Here is a 23011-nt window from a genome sequence, read left to right on the forward strand (position 1 = left end):
CTTTTTATGAAAAAAACCCTAGTAACCATTAGGGGCCATACACAAATTACGTCACGCTTTTAGGGGGGAGGGGGGGCTTGACAGAGCTTGACGAACCTTACAAAAAATATTGAGGTCCCATACAAAAAGTGTGACATAGGGGGGAGGGGGGGGGTTAAAAAAAAGTCGATTTTTGCGTGACATAATTTGTGTATCACCCCTTAGCACTATATTTCGCCACTTTTAGCTTACAGGGCTATTAAGCGGCCAATATAAAGCGTGCCAGCTCCTTAATAGCATTATATTCGCCTCCAGGTAAATTTTAGGGCTTCGTGGTTACTTGGGAAGAGTTTATTTCTTAATTACACTTTAAAACAATTCGTAACAAATCTATATATATATAAATGAGTTTGAAGTCCATTTGAGGCAACAAAACTTACGAACGGGTGAACCGATCAGGATGACTTATGCAGGGTTTGATTCGTATTCATGGTAGCTGTGTTTATATGCCGAAAAAGTTACGACAATCATTTAAAAAAGAATGAAAATCGTGAAAATACTGATTTTTGATGAGCCGGGAACAAATTCAGCGTGATCAAAATTAAATCAATCTAGAGTGCGTTGCTGCGATGACCTTAACAGTTGTCAAACCATCGCAGCTTGGCAAGACAAAGTTTGCCGGGACAGCTAGTAAATAATAAATATTATTGTTGCTTGGATCATGTCATTCTACTCTGTATACAGATACAAAATCAATTGACATATTTTTTTAGTTTTAGTTTTAAATTTGAGTACTGTAGATGTTTCGGTTATCGGCTAAAACTCCAACGACTGACAGACGTTAAACCGTGTTGGCAGATGAATCACTCAATTAATAACTGAGGAAGTTCTTATAGAAAACTAGCTGAAAAGCAGGTTTTATCCAAGTGAGGACGTTTCGTGATTTTTCTATTGGTTTCCAATAAATTAAAGGAATCTAATAAATAGTAAACTTCTATTGATAACAATTCAAATACAATTAGTTTAATGGGGTCTATCTCTCTCGTTTATCGGGTGAAGATCACTGCGTCCAGATTTTAGAACTACATATTGTGATATACCCTTTTGCCGTGAGGTACGCAAGTTATCTCAGTAACATGTTTGTCACTGAGATACCTTAGTATCGTCTGAACTCAAGACAATATATTATTGATGAATAGAGATCCTGAGTTACAGTATGTGACTCCCCCATTCTAGACTAGCTTTACGAAGCCAATCACGTCCTTAGGGGATAAGATCCGTATGCCAGCAGGCCCTAAAAAGAGCTTGCTGAGAACTTTGAACCTACGTTGGGTGAGTGCACTGCAATAGCAGAGGATGTGTTCTAATGATTCTCTCTCCTCGTCACAGAAGCGGCAATTTGAGGTTTGGATTGCTCCGATCTTTTGTAGATGGTATCTGCAGGGGCAGTGTCCAGTTATTAGACCGGTGTAGATGTTGAGATCCCTTTTGTTGAGACCTAATAGTTGTTGGGTTTTCTTGGGGTTAATCATTACGAGCCTTTTGGATTGGCTCGTATGGGGAAGTGCATTCCAGTTTGATGTGATTTGACTGACCATATATTTGTTCAGTTCCATTTTTACAGAGCAGTCTGAGATCAAAAAACCGATGTTAAAATAAACATGTAATAATATTTGTTGACGGTACGGTAGCTAACTATCACCAGAAGCTAGCCCGTGTAGTTGCCGGCTTAGAATAGCACTACGGACCCCCTGTTCCGGGGGTAAAAGTCCACCAAACAGGGAACCCCAATCAAAGGTGTCAGGCGACCCGTGCTGAGGGATGAATGGTTGAGGGGGTTTAAAACATGCTCGATCTTTAACGGAGCCCGTAACGTGGGTAGATCTCCCTTTTGGGTTGCGTTATGGAGTAGGATCTACCAAACTAAACCCTGGTGACATCCAGCTTGTTAAGCTAGGGTAATGCGTTTAGGTAATAAGGATTCATGGTACAAAGCCCTTGTTACTAGTGACATTTTCTAAAATTGTATTTATTTTGCCTTACGGATAGTTAAAGACTCGGTTTGTCCTCGCCGAGACTACACTTGATGTAAGGAAAACAAACATGCTTTGCGTATCTAATTGCGTAATAACCTACTAAGGACTGATAAGTACTGGTGATACAAGGACTCACGTGAATACTTATTACCGAACACATTCTCTAATTTGTCAGCATTTTGCAACTAGCCTAAAGCCCCGGGTTTTTCAATGTTGTCCTGGGACTAAACTAGGAGCAAGACATGGATGAAGCCAGAGTTCCGATGCATGGATAAATATCAATTCTACCGTTTTGTTTTTCTCAGAAATAGAATCGATTATGTGTGATTAAGGGCGCACCTTCGCTAGGATTTACTTCCCTGTGAAAACGGTACTTTTTCATCGCATTCGATTTCTCGAACCTCTGAGGTAACAAAATAAGATCTGTACAGAAATCGATGCTCCATTGCCTCTCAATGACAATGGAGTAGAACGACATGCACTAAATACTAAGGATACGGCTATTGCCACAAAAGATCTAAATGCTGGTCGCAGTGGCTCATCCAAAAGGGAAAAAAATCACCAGAAGCTGGACGAGCGGATAAGTGACGGACAAGCTGTGGAACCTCTAACGCTAGACGAGGTCAAGAAAGCCATTAGAGGACTGAAGAACAACAAGGCTGCTGGAAAGGACGAACTCCCGGCCGAGCTTCTCAAGCACGGTAGTGAGCAGCTGTATCAACTCTTACACCGTATTATATTGAAGATATGGGAGGAGGAAGAACTGCCTGCTAGTTGGTTGGATGGTCTCATTTGCCCTCTTTTCAAGAAAGGGCATCGACTGGAGTGCGCGAATTACAGAGGAATAACACTCCTCAATTCAGTGTACAAAATTTTGTCCGGAGTTCTGTTCCCCAGGCTAAGGCCGATTGAGGAGTCCTTCGTCTGCGAATATCAGGCAGGATTTCGTGAGGGCCGATCAACGACGGACCAGATGTTCACCCTGCGGCAGATTCTCGATGAATTTCAGGAGTACAACTTGCAGACCCATCATCTGTTTATTTATTTCAATTTGATTCAGTCAAGAGAAACTAGTTATGGCAGATTATGATCGAACACGGTTTTCCGGCGAAGCTGATTATACTGATTCGTGCGACGCTTGACGGATCGAAATCAAGTATACGGGCGGGAATCGAACCCGCCGTCTCTGGTTTGGCGATCAATAGCCTTAACCACTAGGCTAACTGGAGACCCCACCCGGAAGAACGTGGATCAATATAAAAGAACGCGGAAACAGCAGGCCTGTCTCTTCCGGGAGAAAAAAAACGCCGCGCCGCTCGGAAGAAGCGGAATGTGAACAAATGGAACTGCCTTTCACAAGAAACACGGAAGTTCTTGTTAGGATTAAACTTGTCACAGTGGGTAATTTGCAACAATGTAATATTGATGGACAGTAATGATGAACTTTATTATAGTTGTTGGGTTTAATCACCGTTAACTAGTATATACCTATTTTATTGATATTTATCGGTGAACGAGTAAAACAATATCGTTTTTTGCGTGACGTTTCGGCCTAATCACTTTTCAGCCATCTTCAGACGCCTACAAGTTTATTACAAAAAAATTAACATTAAATAAGATTTATACATTTTCATTTTTTCACCCCACAACTCACAATTTGATCGCCGCAGCTGATGCTACCTCCTATCCAGCTGGGAGATCACGTACCACTGTCTAGTAGGGTACTATGCGGTTGTGGTGCGCGTCGTCTCTCGTTTCCTCTTCGTCGTCTATCGTTGTTCGTCACTTGTCGTAGCTTAAACACTAACGCATTGTAGTTCGTGTTGAACAATCCACATTCACGCTGGATGTTCACTGTATTAGTTTCCCCTGCCAGCTTGATGTGGAATGTCTCCGCGACGACTCTGCTCTCCTGGTCGGCGATGCGTTCAATTATTTTCGTTTCGTCAAAATTGAACACATGGCCGTCACACTGGCGGTGAAAGCAAAATCTAAATTGAAAAATGAGATTTTTGCTAAACTGAAGGACCCGATCCCACCAGGACAACATAAAAATGTGGTGTACTCGGTACCGTGTGGAACAGGGGATGGAAAGGTGTACATCGGACAGACGGGAAGAAAACTGGACACGAGAATCAACGAACACAAAAATGACGTGAAACGGAAAGACAACAGGACTGGATTAACGCACCACACACTATGTGACGGCCATGTGTTCAATTTTGACGAAACGAAAATAATTGAACGCATCGCCGACCAGGAGAGCAGAGTCGTCGCGGAGACATTCCACATCAAGCTGGCAGGAGAAACTAATACAGTGAACATCCAGCGTGAATGTGGATTGTTCAACACGAACTACAATGCGTTAGTGTTTAAGCTACGACAAGTGACGAACAACGATAGACGACGAAGAGGAAACGAGAGAGGACGCGCACCACAACCGCATAGTACCCTACTAGACAGTGGTACGTGATCTCCCAGCTGGATAGGAGGTAGCATCAGCTGCGGCGATCAAATTGTGAGTTGTGGGGTGAAAAAATGAAAATGTATAAATCTTGTTTAATGTTAATTTTTTTGTAATAAACTTGTAGGCGTCTGAAGATGGCTGAAAAGTGATTAGGCCGAAACGTCACGCAAAAAACGATATTGTTTTACTCGTTCACCGATAAATATCAATAAAATAGATATATACTTTATTATAGTGTATATTTCAACCACTGATAATTGCATTTGTTTAAGCGTACACACTGTCAGTTAATAAATCGCTCTTCACAAAACGGACGTGTCTTTGTTTTCTCTGCTGCCCATTCCCTTATTAGTTCTACCAGAAGCTCAACGCATCCCGCAAATGCTTCGTGCCGCGAGCCGAATTGTGCAGGGATAAGGGACGGTAGCATTTTGACTGGCGGGTGTGAGGTGATCGAAAGGTGGAAGCAGCACTACGACTAACACTTGAATGGTGCGGAGAACGCAGACAGAAATGACTACGTCGTTATGAAAGACGAGGACACTTTCGAGGTGGTGGAGGACTTCGTCTATCTTGGGTGCTTATTAAGGTGAAATGGAAGCGCGTCCAAGTGCATTTTTGCCTCGCATTTTCGGCGGCATCGATCTCGTTATCCACAAGTTTCCCGAAAACGAAAATGCTTCTCAATGTTTACCACGAGTGAGCAAGGCAACTCATTGCTTTTTCAACTCTGTTGTTTAGATGACGAGATCCGTTCCGGGCTCATATAGCCGATGCGGTAACCGCACAGGTATTCAGCATGACCATGCTGAGGGTGACGGGTTCGATTCCCGGTCGGTCCAGGATCTTTTCGTAAAGGAAATTTCCTTGACTTCCTTGGGCATAGAGTATCTTCGTGCCTGCCACACGATATACACTCCCGTTCAAAAGTTTGGGGTCACCCCCTCAAAAACATGTCATTTTTTTAGGCCCATATCTCCGCCAATTTGCGTTCGATTTCAAAACCCTAGGTTTCATTCAAAAGATAATAAGTCAAAGAAACTTTGAACATGATTTAAAAGAAACTTTTTCAAAAAGTTTTGTATGAAAACTTAACCCAAAGTTGCCAAATTTTCTAAAAAATGAATATAAACTTACGGCAGTGTCGCTGGAAGTTGGGTAGACCAAATTTTAAGATGAGAGCGGTAATATGACCCATTTTCTATTAGCTTTCAACTGCTTTTTACAGAAGTTAGCTAAAAAATCTAGAAAAAAGGTTATTAAGTAAATTAACTCTTCATGTCATCGACCAAAAGTTTGGGGTCACCCCTCAATATGATGTATCGGCCAAAAGTTTGGGGTCACTTTCGTAAAACATGGAAAAGTGATTTGGTGATATCTTCGTCATCTATAGTTCAATTTTAATTATTTTTGGCTCATTTCAAAGATAATTAACAAAATTTACGTTTGATGTCTTCAACTTGACGTATTTAACGATTTTTGTATATAAAAATGTTATGTAAAGTTAGCACATTTTACCACGCTTCAAAAAATGAGGCAACTTTACGTTAAGTTTTAGTATGTAAATTACATACTAAATTCAATGTCTATGCAGTAAGTATCATTCATTTTGTTTCAAACAAGCCAAGAAGAATTTAAATTGAGTGAAAGATGACAAAGATATCAACAAATCACTTTTCCATGTTTTACGATAGTGACCCCAAACTTTTGACCGATCCAGCATTTTGAGGGGTGACCCCAAACTTTTGGTCGATGACATCAAGGATTAATTTACTTAATAACTTTTTTTTCTAGATTTTTTAGCTAAGTTCTGTAAAAAGCAGTTGAGGCTAATAGAAAATGGGTCATATTACCGCTCTCATCTTAAAATTTGGTCGACCCAACTTCCAGCGACACTGCCGTACACACTTAAAAACGATTCTTGAGCTCGGCAGAAAAAAATGCTGATCCAAAACGGCAAAACCCAATTTTGCTGATATCTCGGCAATCAAAACATTTTTTCCGAAATTGACTAAAATTTTTTACCGAAATTTCAGTAAACCATCTCATTTTACCGAAAATTGGCAAATTACTTTGCTGAATCTACCAGCAAACAGAGATAATGCCGAAATCGGCAAATCCGTTTGCCGAGATTCAGCAATACATCTGTCATTTTTTCACTCGTCAGTTTTTTGTCAATCATAATAAAATCAAACTGTTCCCCAGTGTCCGACAAACATTTTGTATTTTATAGTGGAAAAAGTGCAAATAAAGTAAATTTTCGGTTATTTACAGAAGGTAGATGTGAGGACTCATGATATGTTCAGTGTGTATAGTTTTTATTTCGATTTATTTTGCAGAAAATGCCAACTTCTGTTTCCTATTGCTGCTGCCTCTAACCAAATCTTGGTTATGTGCGGAAAAACTTCAGCGTTCTTCTCCTCCAATATTCTTCTGCCAAGGATTCTTCAGGACTTTAAATACATCTTTTAACTGGATTAACTCAATAAAGGAAACATTTAGTGCAAAACTCTCGAGTCATAAATACACACGATTATTCCAGCACGTCCCCGGTGGTGGATTGGTCTCTCCTTGATACAACAATAAATAAAAATATGATTACCGAGAATCAGCATTTTTCGCCTGGAATGCCGAGAAATCAGCAATATTTTTTGCTGAGAATCTCGGCAAAAAATGACAATCTTGTTTTTTGTGGTTGCCGAAAACCTCGGCAAAATTGATTTTTGCCGAGGCGATTGCCGAGCACTCAGCGGTGCCAATCTCGGCAATCGTTTTGCCGAGGTTCGGCAAAAAAATCTTAGTGTGTAAGTTTATATTCATTTTTTAGAAAATTTGGCAACTTTGGGTTAAGTTTACATACAATTTTTTTTGAAAAAGTTTCTTTTAAATCATGTTCAAAGTTTCTTTGACTTATTATCTTTTGAATGAAACCTAGGGTTTTGAAATCGAACGCAAATTGGCGGAGATATGGGCCTAAAAAAATGACATGTTTTTGAGGGGGTGACCCCAAACTTTTGAACGGGAGTGTACACATGCAAAATGGTCATTGGCAGAGGAAGCTCTCAGTTAAAAACTGTGGAAGTGCTCATTGAACACTAAGCTGAGAAGCAGGCTTTGTCCCAGTGAGGACGTTACGCCAAGAAGAAGAAGAAGAAGAAGAAGATCCGTGCTTTCGTTATTTGCAAGGCAGCCATTGTGACGGCCATCTTTGGATTCGCTCATATATGTCCTTAACGGCAGACAACAACTTTAGCCGCGAAATACGAAGAACCATCATCAGTGGAAGTCGGGGCTACTATGGGCTCCACAAGAATCTGTGGTCGAAAAAGATTCACCCTCGCACCGGTCTGGTTCTTTACGGACACGAGACCTGGACTATGCTCGAGGAGGACATGCAAGCACTCGAAGTGTTCGTACCATATTTGGCGGTGTGCAGGAGAACGGTGTGTGGCGGCGAAGAATGAACCACGAGCTCGCTGCACTCTACGGTGAACCTAGCATCCGGGAGGTGGCAAAAGCTGGAAGGATACGATGGGCGGGGCATGTTGGGAGAATGCCGGGTGTTCGCAAGAGATCCGGATGATACAAGAAGACCTGGAGGGTAGCGTGCAAGGTGGGCGGACCAGGTACAGAACGATCTGGCAAGTGAGGGACGCGACCGAAGAAGGAGGACTGCAGGCACGAACCGAGTGTTGTGGCGAAAAATTGTTGATTCTGAGACCGCCTACCACTGCTTTCTTGTTCGACAGCCAGTTTTAGATGGTGAATCCAGCCTTCGAGTGGACTTTTGCTACCTCCAAAGCCAACTCTGTTGCCTCTTGTTCAGTATCAACACTGTCCAGATAGTCGTCCACACAATGTCGGTGTTTGACTGCTGCCGCTGCTCTTTGATATCCTACTTCGTGTTCCGTAGTATTCAAATTCATCGCAAAAAGATATTGTGCTGGTGGACATTGTAGTGAATACGAGGCGAATAGAATTGAGTAAAATCGAATCACCTTTACGTAGTTTACGTTGAGTGTGTATTGATGACAGATACTGAAATGAACTCAAGGGAAGAAAAAGAAGCGAACGGATCGAAATAAATTTCCCGTCAGTTATATGACGCGTGTTACGAAGAACGGTCGACGTAGAATAATAATTTTGTTTTTGTTATTAAGATTAGTAGGTTTCGAATACGACAGACATGACGCACCGAAGACTGCAAAATTCATCACCATGACTTCAATTGGCATCTTCGGGGATATTTGAGATTTCAAAAGTTTCACGAATCATACATAGCAAGTAATGTCTATAGTTGATTGCTTAGCACTACTACTTACTGTTCTAAATTTAGAAGATTGAGGACTGAGCTCTTGAACAGTTTGGACGGCCTAGGACGCCCCAGATAATAAAAATAGTATTTGATACATGTATGTATGTATGTATGTATGTATGTATGTATGTAGGTAGCCACCATCCTAGCTTGAGTCTTGCTCTGCATGCAGTTCCACTTAACAGTAAAGATTGAATTTCATTACCACTCTGAATTCAACATACCGCTGAATAAAAGGCCAAAAAGGGGGGTGGAGGACCCGTAAGTAGAGACATTTACGCGTAATCCGCTGGATCAAAAAAAGTATTTTATACATATGAATAAAATCAAATAATAATTATGAATGACAGTAAACCGTATATAAATGCAGCAATGATCACTTTCAATACGTCAATTATTTTATTTCTCCAGATTCGTGTTCAAAAAAAAAACTACTACAGAATTATTTGAATAATCACACATTCTAAGCACGAATAGTTTCCAGAATCCATTCCATATAGCTTGCCACCCGAGTGTACACTCCAGGAACATCCGCTCGTTCACACAACTCCATTGCTCCGGATGCTATTCCAAGCTGGACAAATTTCGGCGCGCCATGAGAGTGGGGCATCACCGCTGCAACAGGTCCACCGACGTCCATACCGGTAAATCGAGTGGCGCATATTTGATCTCCGCTTACCGACACGCCAGGTATTGCCCGGTTGCATTCCATGCCGTCAACTGGGGTCAAAACCGAAGCCTGCAATGCGCTTGAGCCCGTTTGATTCCCACAAGTTCCCCAACCTCTGGCGATGAGTTTTGGAATGGCCGCCGAACGTAGTGTCGATTCAGTTGGCAGGCAGATTGGGCTAGTGTTGTCTGGGATTTAACAAAAAATAAATAATGAACTATACCGAAGTTTGAACATCGGTATGAACTCACCATGCATTGTAACGTCTCGATTCAAACGAATCAATCCGATATCGTTTTGGGACGTTTTCCCGTCATAGTCCGGGTGAAGAGCGATTGATTCAATGTCGTAATCGTCTGCTGGTTCAGCACAGTCTTTCTCACTGTCATCTCCCACGTTAGTACAGTCGCTATACTGACTTTTGTCAAACTCGCCCAAACGCACGTTAAGCCTTTGAAGTGAAGCATAAGTCAATTAACCTTGTAGAAAGTTACCTCAGTCGTTACCCACAGTTGAAATTCGGTTCGGTTGACCAAGCAATGAGCGGCGGTCAACACGTAGCGATTGTTTATCAACGCTCCACTGCAACCATGCTCGATTTGATCATCGTGAGCATACTGCAGCAGAGCTATCCAAGGATTCTCGAACAATTGTGTACTATTTCCTCTGGTCACTCTATTGTATATAGCAAATCCACAATACCTGGGCAGCAGCTTCAGCTTTTCAGCATCCAATCCTAAAGAATAAAGACAACAGCAAACAGCTGACGTCAAACTTCCATTTTGGGAATTTCGAATCAAAACACAAACCGCCAGTATCAGCTCGGATCTCCAACCATAGACACAGGCCGACGAGAGCAACACAAAACGTAAAACCCCGCTTGAACATCTTTAGACTTGGCTGCTGATTGGCACACCCGAACGATGCAACTTTATCAACTGAACTGAAAATAGCTGGAAATGCATCTCGTTATTTTGAAACTGAGAGGACGAGTTATTATACATACGTACGTACGTATACTTATCAAATGGTAAGATTATTTAGTGCAAATATATGCACATTTGAATGAGACTATACTTCATAGATTGATACGGGAAGCCCAGGGACAAACGAGGAAATTGAAACGAGCAATACTTGTTTGTAATAGAAAAATCTCAGGGGAAATCCACTTTGGCTTGCACGACGCGATCGCTCCCGGGTTAAATGTCTAAAGGGTAGTTTTACGGTAATCATCTCTGTGTGGTTACATCCCAACAAACGCCAACGGGTACGGAGGCGAAGAATAATTCATTTATTATTTGATAAACTATGCAACTTTAATGACATATCATGCCTCTTCTTAGGAGTTACCAGCTTAGTATCACGGCGTCATATATCTGGATCATATGGGAAAAACAGAGTTTAAAAAAAAAACTAGCTTTCTGTGGTTTTGGTTCTCAATGCATAGTAAGGGTAGAATATTTATGATGCAGAATGGCACGGTAAAGGCTGGGTAATGGGTATGCTGCGCAATTCAGATCCCATTGTGATCCACTAGCCTCTGCCTAGCAACTCTTATCTCTACCTCCTCGCGGTACCGGCCGGAAACTATGAGCAACCTTAGGGAAGATCGGGTAACCAACCCCGGTGGGAAGTTTGGTCATAGGCTGACAGGAAAGGGGGGGAGGGGGGTGGAGGGGGTTTGCTTCGGCTAACCTGAGCGTCTGTTCTCCAGGAGGAGCAGCTCACAACCGCGTCTGTTCCCCATGTTAAGGGCGGCTGATCTACGTCCGAGTGCCAGGGAAGGACTCTAAGCTCAACTGTGCACTATGGCAAAAAACCATTGTTACGGAAAATCAGCAACAGAATAATACGAATCGAGACCAACGGCAACGGCTTCAGCGAACAAAAAGGACTTGCGATTGGAAACTCGGTACGTGGAACTGCCGATCTCTCAACTTCATTGGGAGCACCCGCATACGGTGTCCGGCCATTTGGCCGAACGCCGTTTGGCCGAATGCCGTTTGGCCGAACGCCATTTGGCCGAATGCCATCTGGCCGAATGGCCGTTTGGCCGAATTATGTTCAAAAGAATTCAGAGGAAGTTTATGACATTCCAACTACCATAATGATCATCAGAAATATTTCCTTCTTTTAATCATAGGCTATTCTTTCTAGTTTTGGTATTCAGGGATGAATTGGCGTTGAACCTGTCAATATTTTATCAAAGATTTTTCCTTCTTGGAATCATAGGCTGTTCTTTCGAGTTATACTTATGCGAGGAATAGTGACATGGTCACTTAAGTTCATCATTTATTTTCGGCCAAACGGCATTCGGCCAAATGGCATTCGGCCAAATGACCCTTTCGGCCAAATAGCGTTCAGCCAAACGGCATTCGGCCAAATGGCGTTCGGCCAAATGACCCGGAACCCCCGCATACTTGCCGATCTACTGAAGGACCGCGGGTTCGGCATCGTTGCGCTGCAGGAGGTGTGTTGGACAGGATCCATGGTGCGAACGTTTAGATGTAATCATACCATCTACCAGAGCTGCGGCAACACACGCGAGCTGGGAACAACTTTCATCGTGATGGGTGATATGCAGAGGCGCGTGATCGGTTGGTGGCCGATCGACGAAAGAATGTGCAGGTTGAGGATCAAGGGCCGATTCTTCAACTTCAGCATAATAAACGTGCACAGCCCACACTCCGGAAGTACTGATGATGACAAGGACGTATTTTACGCGCAGCTCGAACGCGAGTACGACTGCTGCCAAGCCACGACGTCAAGATCATCATAGGAGATTTAAACGCTCAGGTAGGCCAGGAGGAGGAATTCAGACCGACGATTAGAAAATTCAGCGCCCACCAGTAGACGAATGAAAACGGCCTACGATTCATTGATTTCACCGCCTCCAAAAATATGGCCACACGTAGCACCTTTTTCCAACACAGCCTCCCTTATCGTAAACACCTGGAGATCACCACAGCAGACGGAATCTCAAATTGACCACGTTCTGATTGACGGACGGCACTTCTCCGACATTATCGACGTCAGGGCCTATCGTGGCACCAACATCGACTCCGACCAATATCTGGTGATGGTCAAACTGCGCCCAAAACTCTCCATCAGCAACAACCTAGAGCGACTGAAACAACCGGATGTCGCCTCAGCATACGCGCAGAATCTCGAGGCCGCGTTGCCAGACGAGGGCGAGCTCGATGAGGCCCCTCTAGAGGACTGCTGCACTGCCGTGAATCGCATATCAGTCCCATTTGCATAGGAAATCCAGCAAAGATGGGACTGATATGCGATTCACGGCAGTGCAGTACAGTGAAAGCAGCCATCAACGACGCAGCCGAGAGAGCCATCGGATACGTGGAACGGAACCGACGGAACGAATGGTTCGATGAAGAGTGCAGAACGGTTTTGGAGGAGAAGAACGCAGCGAGGGCGGTAATGTTGCAGCAAGGGACTCGACAGAACGTGGAACGTTACAAACAGAAGCGGAAACAGCCGACCCGCATCTTTCGGGAGAAAAAGCGCCGCCTGGAAGAAGCGGAGTGTGAAGAAATGGAGCTGCTGTGCCATTCCCAAGAAACGCGGAAGTTCTATCAGAAGGTCAACGCATCCCGCAACGGCTTCGTGCCGCGAGCCGAAATGTGCAGGGATAAAGACGAAGGCCTCTTGACGGACGGACGTGAGGTGATCGAAAGGTGGAAGCAGCACTTCGATCAGCACCTGAACGGCGTGGAGAACGTAGGCACGGGAGCCCACGGCAACGGAGGAAACGACGACGCCAGTGCAGCGGAGGACGGAAATGAACCAACTCCCACGCTGAGGGAAGTTAAGGATGCCATTCACCAGCTCAAAACTAACAAAGCAGCTGGTAAGGATGGTATCGCGCTGAACTCATCAAGATGGACCCAGAAAAGTTGGCCACCTGTCTGCATAGGCTGATAGTCTGGATCTGGGAAACCGAACAGCTACCGGAGGAGTGGAAGGAAGGGGTAATCTGCCCCATTCACAAGAAAGGCGACCATTGGGAATGTGAGAACTTCAGGGCGATCACTATCTTGAATACTGCCTACAAAGTGCTATCCCAGATCATCTTCCGTCGTCTGTCACCTAAATCGAATGAGTTCGTGGGAAGTTATCAAGCTGGCTTCATCGATGGCCGGTCGACAACGGACCAGATCTTCACCGTACGGCAAATCCTCCAGAAATACCGTGAATACCAGGTCCCAACGCATCACATGTTCATCGACTTCAAAGCGGCATACGACAGTATCGACAGCGCAGAGCTATGGAGAATCATGGTCGAAAACGGTTTTCCTGGGAAGCTGACTAGACTGATTAAAGCAACGATGGACGGTGTGCAAAACTGCGTAAGGGTTTCGGGTGAACTATCCAGTTCATTCGTATCTCGCCGGGGACTGCGACAAGGTGACGGACTCTCATGTCTACTCTTCAACATCGCGCTGGAAGGTGTGATGCGACGAGCCGGGCTCAACAGCCGGGGAACGATTTTCACAAAATCCGGTCAATTTGTGTGCTTTGCGGACGACATGGACATTATCGCTAGAACATTTGGAATGGTGGCAGAGCTGTACACCCGCCTGAAACGCGAAGCAGTTAAGGTCGGACTGATGGTGAATGCCTCAAAAACAAAGTACATGCTGGTAGGCGGAACCGAAAACGACCGGATCCGTCTGGGTAGTAATGTTACGATAGACGGGGATACTTTCGAGGTGGTGGAGGAATTCGTCTACCTCGGATCCTTACTGACGGCTGACAACAACGTGAGCCGAGAAATTCGGAGGCGCATCATCAGCGGAAGTCGGGCCTACTACGGGCTCCAGAAGAAACTGCGGTCAAAAAAGATTCACCCACGCACCAAATTCTTCATGTACAAAACGCTAATAAGACCGGTGGTCCTCTACGGGCACGAGACATGGACGATGCTCGAGGAGGACCTGCAAGCACTCGGAGTTTTCGAGCGACGCGTGCTAAGGACGATCTTCGGCGGTGTGCAGGAGAGCGGTGTGTGGCGGAGAAGGATGAACCACGAGCTCGCTGCACTTTACGGCGAACCCAGCATCCAGATAGTGACCAAAGCCGGAAGGATACGGTGGGCAGGGCATGTTGCAAGAATGCCGGACAACAACCCTGCAAAGCTGGTGTTTGCAACTGATCCGGTAGGCACAAGAAGGCGTGGAGCGCAGAGAGCACGATGGGCGGACCAGGTGGAGCGTTACCTGGCGAGCATCGGGCGCGACCGAGGATGGAGAGCGGCAGCCACAAGCCGAGTATTGTGGCGTACTATTGTTGATTATGTCTTGTCTTAAATGTGATGTTGAACAAATAAATGTATGTATGTATGTACGGTACCGGAGATAGCCACGGGCCCACGGCACAACCTAGACTCTAGAGTAAGGTGGCCCACACTTATATGAAAAACAAAAATTTCGAAAAATGCCAAGTCTTACCTCCTCAATCAGTTGTTTTGGACTCCCAGAAGCTACGTTCAAAATTTGAGCAAAATCGGTTGAGCCTAAGGGGGCGCTCAAAACGCTTGAAGTTTGTATGGGAAATTTTGGCCAAATGCAAGGATGGAAATCTAGTGATCATGATAGGATCTCAAATGTGTCGCGGTTGGAAGGCATCGCGCGATCATAGCAACAATGATAGAATTTTGTCGTCAAGCATTCATAACAAACCATGCTCCGCGAATAATGAATCGCTCGGCATGTGCGGCCGCGATGCGATCGTTATCATGAAGCCGAAATGATAAATTTCGATTATCAATCACTTTTTGTGCATTCTTATTGCTGAACCTTCACGATATGTATATGAGTGTAATATTCCTGGTCATAATTTCGGGTTCCGGGTGCATAAGTGGCATTAATCGTGATGAATAAAGTTTATCGCGACTTGTAACATGATCCGATAACGATGGATCCCGCGATAAAGCGTGCAGCAGATGCTTTGATCGCTCTATGATGCGGGCACAGTGCGTGGGTGTCGCATCATGCTACCACATGAGCAACGGCTATCTTTGATTGTTCGTATCGTGTATCATTTATCGTTAGAAGTGATTTTCTTCCATCCTTGGCCAAATGTATGCAGAAATTTTAAGTTTTCGAATTTTGCCGTTAGGTGGCGCTGTAAGCGTTCAATAATCAAACCCTTTGGTATTATTGTAGGTGACTATTTGCCAAACAACTTTGTCGAAGACCGCAAAGTGATCCAACGTCTGTGAAAGAAGTTATACCCTAGGAAAAGTGAGGATAAACTTTATTATTATTTTTCCAATACATGTAAAGGAATAATATCAATAATGAAATCTCAATACTTTGCCTCACTTTGCCTAGGGTATTATGTTTCCAGTTGAAAACCGAATTAGCGACATTTTTTCTCTGACTTCCGCTGCTTTTGCCTTGCGTTAAACACAATGTCGGAAGTGGGGCGCTGTATTGTACACCTGGTGCTCTATACAGCGCCCCACTTCCGACATTGTGTTTAACGCAAGGCAAAAGCAGCGGAAGTCAAAGAAAAAATGTCGCTAATTCGGTTTTCAACTGGAAACATAATATAACTTTTTTCACAGCCGTCGGATCACTTCGCGGTCTTCGACAAAGTTCTCTGGCATATAGTCACCTACAATAATACCAAAGGGTTTGATTATTGAACGCTTACAGCGCCACCTAGCGGCAAAATTCGAAAACTTAAAATTTCTGCATACATTTGGCCAAGTTTTCCCATACAAACTTCAAGCGTTTTGAGCGCCCCCTTAGACTCAACCGATTTTGCTCAAATTTTGAACGTAGTTTCTGGGAGTCCAAAACAACTGATTCAGGAGGTAAGACTTGGTATTTTTCGAAATTTTTGTTTTTCATATAAGTGTGGGCCACCCTACTCTAGAGCGACTAAAGCAACGTAGGTTGCCTCAGCATACGTGCATAATCTCGAGGCAGCCTCGCCGCTCGATGGTGAGTGCTGTGTAGCCCCTTCTAGAGAACTGTTGGAGTTCAATAAAAGTAGTAATTTAACGACGTTACCGAGAGAATCATCGGGTACGTAGGATGTAGTCGACGGAGCGAATGGCTCGACGAAAAGTTTAGGGTGATTTTGAAGAAAAACGCAGCGCGGGTGGTAACCCCAAGTAACCCTTGGGCATAAGCCAACAAATCGAAGATAGATGAATAGCATTCTATACAGCTATCATTTATAATTAATTAATTATTTAATCTTGAGCGACATTAAGTACACACACTTAACTTTTTTCACCGAATCTCGTCAATTTTTCTTTCTTTTTACCGAGATTGGCCGGTACCTTACATAGCTGATTTTGGACGCAGCTTGGCCATCAATGGATGCTAGCGCCACGATAGGTCTTGACGTCGATAATATCGGAGAAGTGGCGTCCGTCAATCGGAACATGGTCGACTTGCGATGCCCTCTCCTGTGGTGATCTGTGAAAGGCTGTGTTGGAAGCTGCTGCTATGAATAATCATGTTCTTGGAGGCGGCGAAATCGATGAGTCGTAAGCAGTTTTCATTCGTCAGCTGATGCTGAATATTCCAATCGTCCGTTTGATTTCCTATAATTTAGTAACAGTAAGAATTTTGTTTTTTTTTCTCTAAGAAAATCTAGAACCGTCCAAAAATATTTCCTATGAAAACAACGGAAGCAAGAATGCGGGAATTGGGTAGTGCAGAAATTTAATATTTAGGGTATGTGTTCCATCATTAATCTCACGCTCCCATATTCATCCTATTCGAGAACAAACGATTACGGCACCGATTGATTCCGTTTTTTTTTGTTTTCATGGGTGCTCACTTCTAACAAAAAATACAAAAAATAAGAAACAAAACAAACAGTGTTTTTCGTAGGATGAAAATGGGAGCCACATGCTTAAGAAGAGAACCAATACCCTACTATGACAATTTTAAGTTTAATATGAAAACAGATAGACATATAGTGGACAGTGTAAAGTGGTAGTATCATACATTTCGAGTGAATTTAGCAGTCTACCTGTTTTTGAGTTACAGTCGGAACCCGCTCGTTGAGCCACAACCTCCACCCAACCAACGAATTCGATTCGCTAGTTGGGTGAAGTGACAGCAGCACAAGGGGCGTGCGCATTGTTTTTTCAAATCATGTTTAGGTTGGAAGTAAAAAATAAAATTTTTCAATTTGTTTTACATTTAGAGCAAAACTGATACGTTTTGCAAGATACATATATGGCCAATGCGAAAAATAATTATTTTCACCCATTTTTAGTCGGTGAAGTGAAAATATAGATGTTTTTGAAACCACCCGGATCAAAGTACAAGCACAACACGCTTTCATTGATCGACAAAATAAAGATTGCCAATGTTTTGCATTTGTTCGAAGTAATTGTACATATTGTTTTTTTTTTGTTAAGAAATATAAAATAGAAATTCTTTTCGATTATCAGTAAAGTTTAAGAAACCAAAAACTCATTAGCTCGCCCCTCGAAATTACAGATTGGTTGTCATTTTCATTTTGACATTGAATTATGACATCCAGGTACTTTTTAGTTGGCTGACAGCTCAACTAACGGAGCCCCAACTAAAAAGTCACCCAACTAATAAACCCCCAACCATCGGGTCATGACTGTACTTATTTGTGTTCTACACGAGCATTACAGTTGAGATTGCACTATATGCGTAGAACGATTTTCAAAATCCGTAATCTCTCGTCATGTATTCTGGGAGAGCAGTCTAGCATAATGTACCTTGGGAATCCCACATTATTACGCACATGTATGTATAGGTATGTAGGAATCTGTTTGAATTCTTCATCTTTTTTTTAAACTAGAGTTCAAAAGTAGCGATCACCATTTATTGCATTAGGTACATCTTTTTTCTTGATTGAAAAGTTACTTAACACGTACTTTTGAAACCATTAAAAGATTGCTCAATATCGCTCTACTAGCAGTAACGGTTTGCCATTCATTGCCTATTCATTGCACGATGGCGGGAATTTTCGACAGTATTTCTGTTCTGGTGTTGCTTCTACTATTACGGAAAATTCAAGCCGCTCCTGAGACCCAATTAATGTCGTTTTTCTTTTTTAACCTGGGTTGGAACTGGTTTGGCGGAAAATGTGTAAACAAACAACGTCAAACAAATTTTAGTACAAGCGAAACCGAAGTCGGGTTGGGGTTGAAACTGTGATCTGATCCAGTTCCAACCCAGGTTGGAACTGGATAATAAAGAAAAACGGCATAAGTCTCTTGCCATCAGATTGTGGAACAGGTATCGTCGTCGACGATGATAAGGTGTACACAGGAAACGAGGCGCATGTGGCCAGCTACCCGTGGATGGCTATCTTGCGCTACTACAGTCATGACCCGATGGTTGGGGGTTTATTAGTTGGGTGACTTTTTAGTTGGGGCTCCGTTAGTTGAGCTGTCAGCCAACTAAAAAGTACCTGGATGTCATAATTCAATGTCAAAATGAAAATGACAACCAATCTGTAATTTCGAGGGGCGAGCTAATGAGTTTTTGGTTTCTTAAACTTTACTGATAATCGAAAAGAATTTCTATTTTATATTTCTTAACAAAAAAAAAACAATATGTACAATTACTTCGAACAAATGCAAAACATTGGCAATCTTTATTTTGTCGATCAATGAAAGCGTGTTGTGCTTGTACTTTGATCCGGGTGGTTTCAAAAACATCTATATTTTCACTTCACCGACTAAAAATGGGTGAAAATAATTATTTTTCGCATTGGCCATATATGTATCTTGCAAAACGTATCAGTTTTGCTCTAAATGTAAAACAAATTGAAAAATTTTATTTTTTACTTCCAACCTAAACATGATTTGAAAAAACAATGCGCACGCCCCTTGTGCTGCTGTCACTTCACCCAACTAGCGAATCGAATTCGTTGGTTGGGTGGAGGTTGTGGCTCAACGAGCGGGTTCCGACTGTACTACGGGAGACGTTTCGAGGACAGCTGTGTTGGTTCACTGATCAACAGCCGTTATGTACTGACGGCTGCCCAATGCGTGAAATATTACGAACCGTGAGCAAATTTTCAACGTAGTCTCCCTTACCTATTGTAACATATTTTTACTTTAAAAATTTCAGCTCCAAAATTATACTGGGTGAATATGATAAGGCACACAACCCTGACTGTCAAAGCTCCGAGATTGACGTAGAACCCGAGCGATACTGTGTCGGTCCAATCGAAGAATTCGGCATTGAGTCGACTATAGTTCACCCAGAATATAGTAGACGAAAATGTCAGCATGATATTGGATTGGTTCGGCTAGATCGAGAGGTCATGATGAAAGGTAATTTAAAAATTGAGGGTTTACATATTTTCCACTTAACTACGCCCTATTCTTCGCAGAGCATATCCAGCCGATTTGTCTGCCCGTTACTTCTGAACTTCGTAACGACTATGCTGAAAGTTATGTCGTAACCACTTGGAAGATACCCTTTGCCGTTGATAAAGCGGATTCAGTTTGGAGTAAAGCGACCGTTCGTCTCATCAACAGCACTGATTGCAAACAGAGGCTTGGCAAAGTTAGACGATTGGAGTTGTTGAGCAATCTTTACATATGTTCTACTGGCTCGAATCAAATTTGCGGAGGAAGCGCTGGCGCACCTTTGGGAAACATTGTCTCACATAATGGGGAACGCTTCGTCCAATATGGAATTAATTCGTTTGGAATAACAACATGTGGATTACTGAAATACCTGAAGTGTTTACGAAGGTGATAAGCTATGTGGATTGGATTTTAGATAATATTTCACCGTAGGTTTGTGAAAATTGTGTAACAATGGCACAATCGATTTTCCAAATGGTCAATTTCTGCAATTCCTTTGTAAAATCTTTCGAAAATATCTTGAGAGGGTTGTTGCGACTCTGTGCGCTTTAGCTTAACTGCGAGCAAGCGGGAGCTGTGGGAATGCACACGCACTTTGCACTTTGACGTTGCGCGAAGAGTGACGACGACGCGGGTGGCTATGATTTGCCATGCCTACTGCGAGCACAAGATGTGCCGTGCGTCGTTACCAACTGGTACATATATTAGTATGAATCCACTATCACACAGACTCTATTAGAAACTTGTTTGGCACGGTGGTGGTCGTTTCTTTCGCTCCCGCACGGACTATGCGGAGCTTCTTCCTTCTTCTTCTTTCTTCTTCTGCTTCACTTTTGGGCACTTTTGGACTGTAAAACAGTCGTCCTTGGCGTTTAGCTAGAGGGAAGAGCGGGCTCCTTTGTCGGATCCCCCCTAGCGACGGTGGCGATAATACGCCGGGCAAGTCACTCGCCGTGACTAGCCCTGGTAGTCTCATCAGAATACTACCACAGGTGGTGAGCCCCTTTACACCTACCTGTCTTCGTCTTCCTTGACTGTTAGCTACACGGGCGAGACAAGGCTCAATTGACTGAGCCCGTGTAGCGAAGACGGTGGGTGCTTGTCGACACTTGGCTAAACCGCCGGGAAGCGAAACACTCCTTTATAATTAGCTTCCCGTGATGGCGGCGGTCGTCACCCTTGTAGCACTATCACCATAGACTAATTTCAAGACCTCGATGTACCAAAGAAAACGATCAAATTTTCGGTGACCAGTCCGGTACCCAGTAAATATTCATAACTGTGTATTTTTTCCGTGTAAATTGCCTTTTGTGTAAATTTTATTTAGCGTGTTACACTGATCTGACAGCTCTGACAGTAAGGGACTAAACATAAATTACGTAAAGTGAGTACCGAGGATTGTTCACAATCTGCGAACTTGACTGCGGAAAAAATTGCGACCATGACGCCGCTGCTATCACTGCACTACACTTGGTTACCGAATCACGGGCTGGCAAAAGGTTCGGGGAACAATTATTGTTTATTGATTCACTCCCGACGATGCTGGGGACAACCATCCAGCAGACTTAGAGCAATCATTACTTTATATGCAAACTTAAAGTTGATTTAAAGTGGAAATGGGCAATTATGCGACTGCTCTAAGATTATACCAGTATAATCTTAATTTGATTCTATAATTGCCCACTTCCACTTTAAATCAACCTTAAGTTTGCATGTAAAGTAATGATTGCACTAAATACACCGTATATCTGCATGCAATAAGGCTTCATCACCATGGTTACTTGGGCGCTTACCGTGACTCGTAACTTTCTTCTCTCAACAAAACAAAACAGCCACCACACACCGCAAACGATTGTTCTGCTGCTGCTGCTGCTGATGTGTGCCTTTGAGTGGGGGATTGGGGTCAAATGACTCACCGATACAATATACATACGATTTTATTTCCCTAAATTAACAAAACTAATTTCAAATAAAAAATCATAGAAACAAACCAATTAAAATGTTGCAAAACACAGTGGTGTACATAAATTTGGAACAAAATTGTAACCGCGGGTTACACATATAAATTGCCAAAGCAAAATCCTACAGGAATTGAACGAAATACTTTCCAAATAAATCACCTGAAACTTTTCCAAAAGAATTGCTAAAGAAACTTTCAAAAGAATAATCAAAAAAATTAGAGAAGATTTTGAACGGATTTTGAAATTAATTTGTAAAATAATTCCAAAAAAAAGGTTTCCAAAGCAGAAATTTTCAATAAATTTCTAAATAAAATAGCATAACCAAGTGCCGACAAAATTTCCAAAGCAACTGTCGAAACAATTCAGAAAGAAATCCCTAACGAATTCCCTAAGGAAAACCGTAGAATCGCAAAAAAAATCAGATTGATTGCCAAAAGGACTCTCAAAAGAAACTTTCGAAGGAATTGCTGAAGGGATTTCCAAAGAAATTGTCGAAAAAAACTCGAAAATATGCCGAAGGAATTTCACTTGAGATATACGACACTTATGCCAAAGTGAAATCTACTGCTAGCACCACGTAGTACGCGTATTTCGAACTAAATTATTATTAACCCTTTGGAGCCGGAAGGGTCATATATGACCCCAACATAGAAACGGCTGTATAATTTAACACATCCAATCAAACATAATACTGTCTTCGGCAAACTTGTTGTCCTCTATTAAGAAAAACTGGGAATGAATATTTGTATTCGAGACTCCTCTGGCAACCTAGAACATCTTGAACTCCATAAAGTTTGGGGAAACGAACTAATTGACATACCAGTTGTTCTAAAAGCTGAATTTGGATATGGGTTACGTTCATATGTATTCATTTAACCTTTGTAAAGAATATCAGAATGTGCTTTATATTATAAGATGTTCCAGGTGTTCCGAACTGTCCTGTAGTAAAGTCCTTCAAATCTACAAGAATAACTTTATGTGTTTTCGCCATAAATAATAGCATTACATAATCTACTGGAATCCGTAAAGCTCTTGAAATCTACAATGTCATTTAAAGACACTTTAGAGATATTCTTGGTCAGCCAACCTACCTTGGAGTTCAGAACTTCAGGTCTACACTCTTAACAGTAACCATATCTGTTATTCTGAGTAACGTTGCATAATCAACCGCGGTTACTGGACCAATCTGAAGTCTACTTGGTATTATTATAAACCTTTGGGACACTCGGGGT

General features: G+C 42.8%; 2 protein-coding genes across 2 annotated transcripts; one reads left to right on the forward strand and one right to left on the reverse strand.

The window, feature by feature from the left end:
• Positions 1–9173: 9173 nt before the first annotated feature.
• Positions 9174–10420, reverse strand: LOC115260995 (melanization protease 1). The gene is made up of 4 exons (XM_029862366.2): positions 10277–10420; positions 9978–10203; positions 9719–9918; positions 9174–9655 (listed from the first exon to the last, which is right to left on the reverse strand). The coding sequence occupies exons 1-4, from the start codon at positions 10353–10355 to the stop codon at positions 9261–9263; spliced, it is 900 nt and encodes a 299-aa protein (XP_029718226.2). The 5' UTR covers positions 10356–10420; the 3' UTR covers positions 9174–9260.
• A 7922-nt stretch (positions 10421–18342) lies between these two features.
• LOC134292254 (serine protease 7-like) lies at positions 18343–21276 on the forward strand. The gene is made up of 3 exons (XM_062861269.1): positions 18343–18534; positions 18708–18854; positions 19425–21276. The coding sequence occupies exons 1-3, from the start codon at positions 18449–18451 to the stop codon at positions 19510–19512; spliced, it is 321 nt and encodes a 106-aa protein (XP_062717253.1). The 5' UTR covers positions 18343–18448; the 3' UTR covers positions 19513–21276.
• The last annotated feature ends 1735 nt before the right edge of the window (positions 21277–23011 follow it).

This window comes from Aedes albopictus, chromosome 1 (genome assembly GCF_035046485.1).
Source record: "Aedes albopictus strain Foshan chromosome 1, AalbF5, whole genome shotgun sequence".
NCBI lineage: Eukaryota > Metazoa > Arthropoda > Insecta > Diptera > Culicidae > Aedes > Aedes albopictus.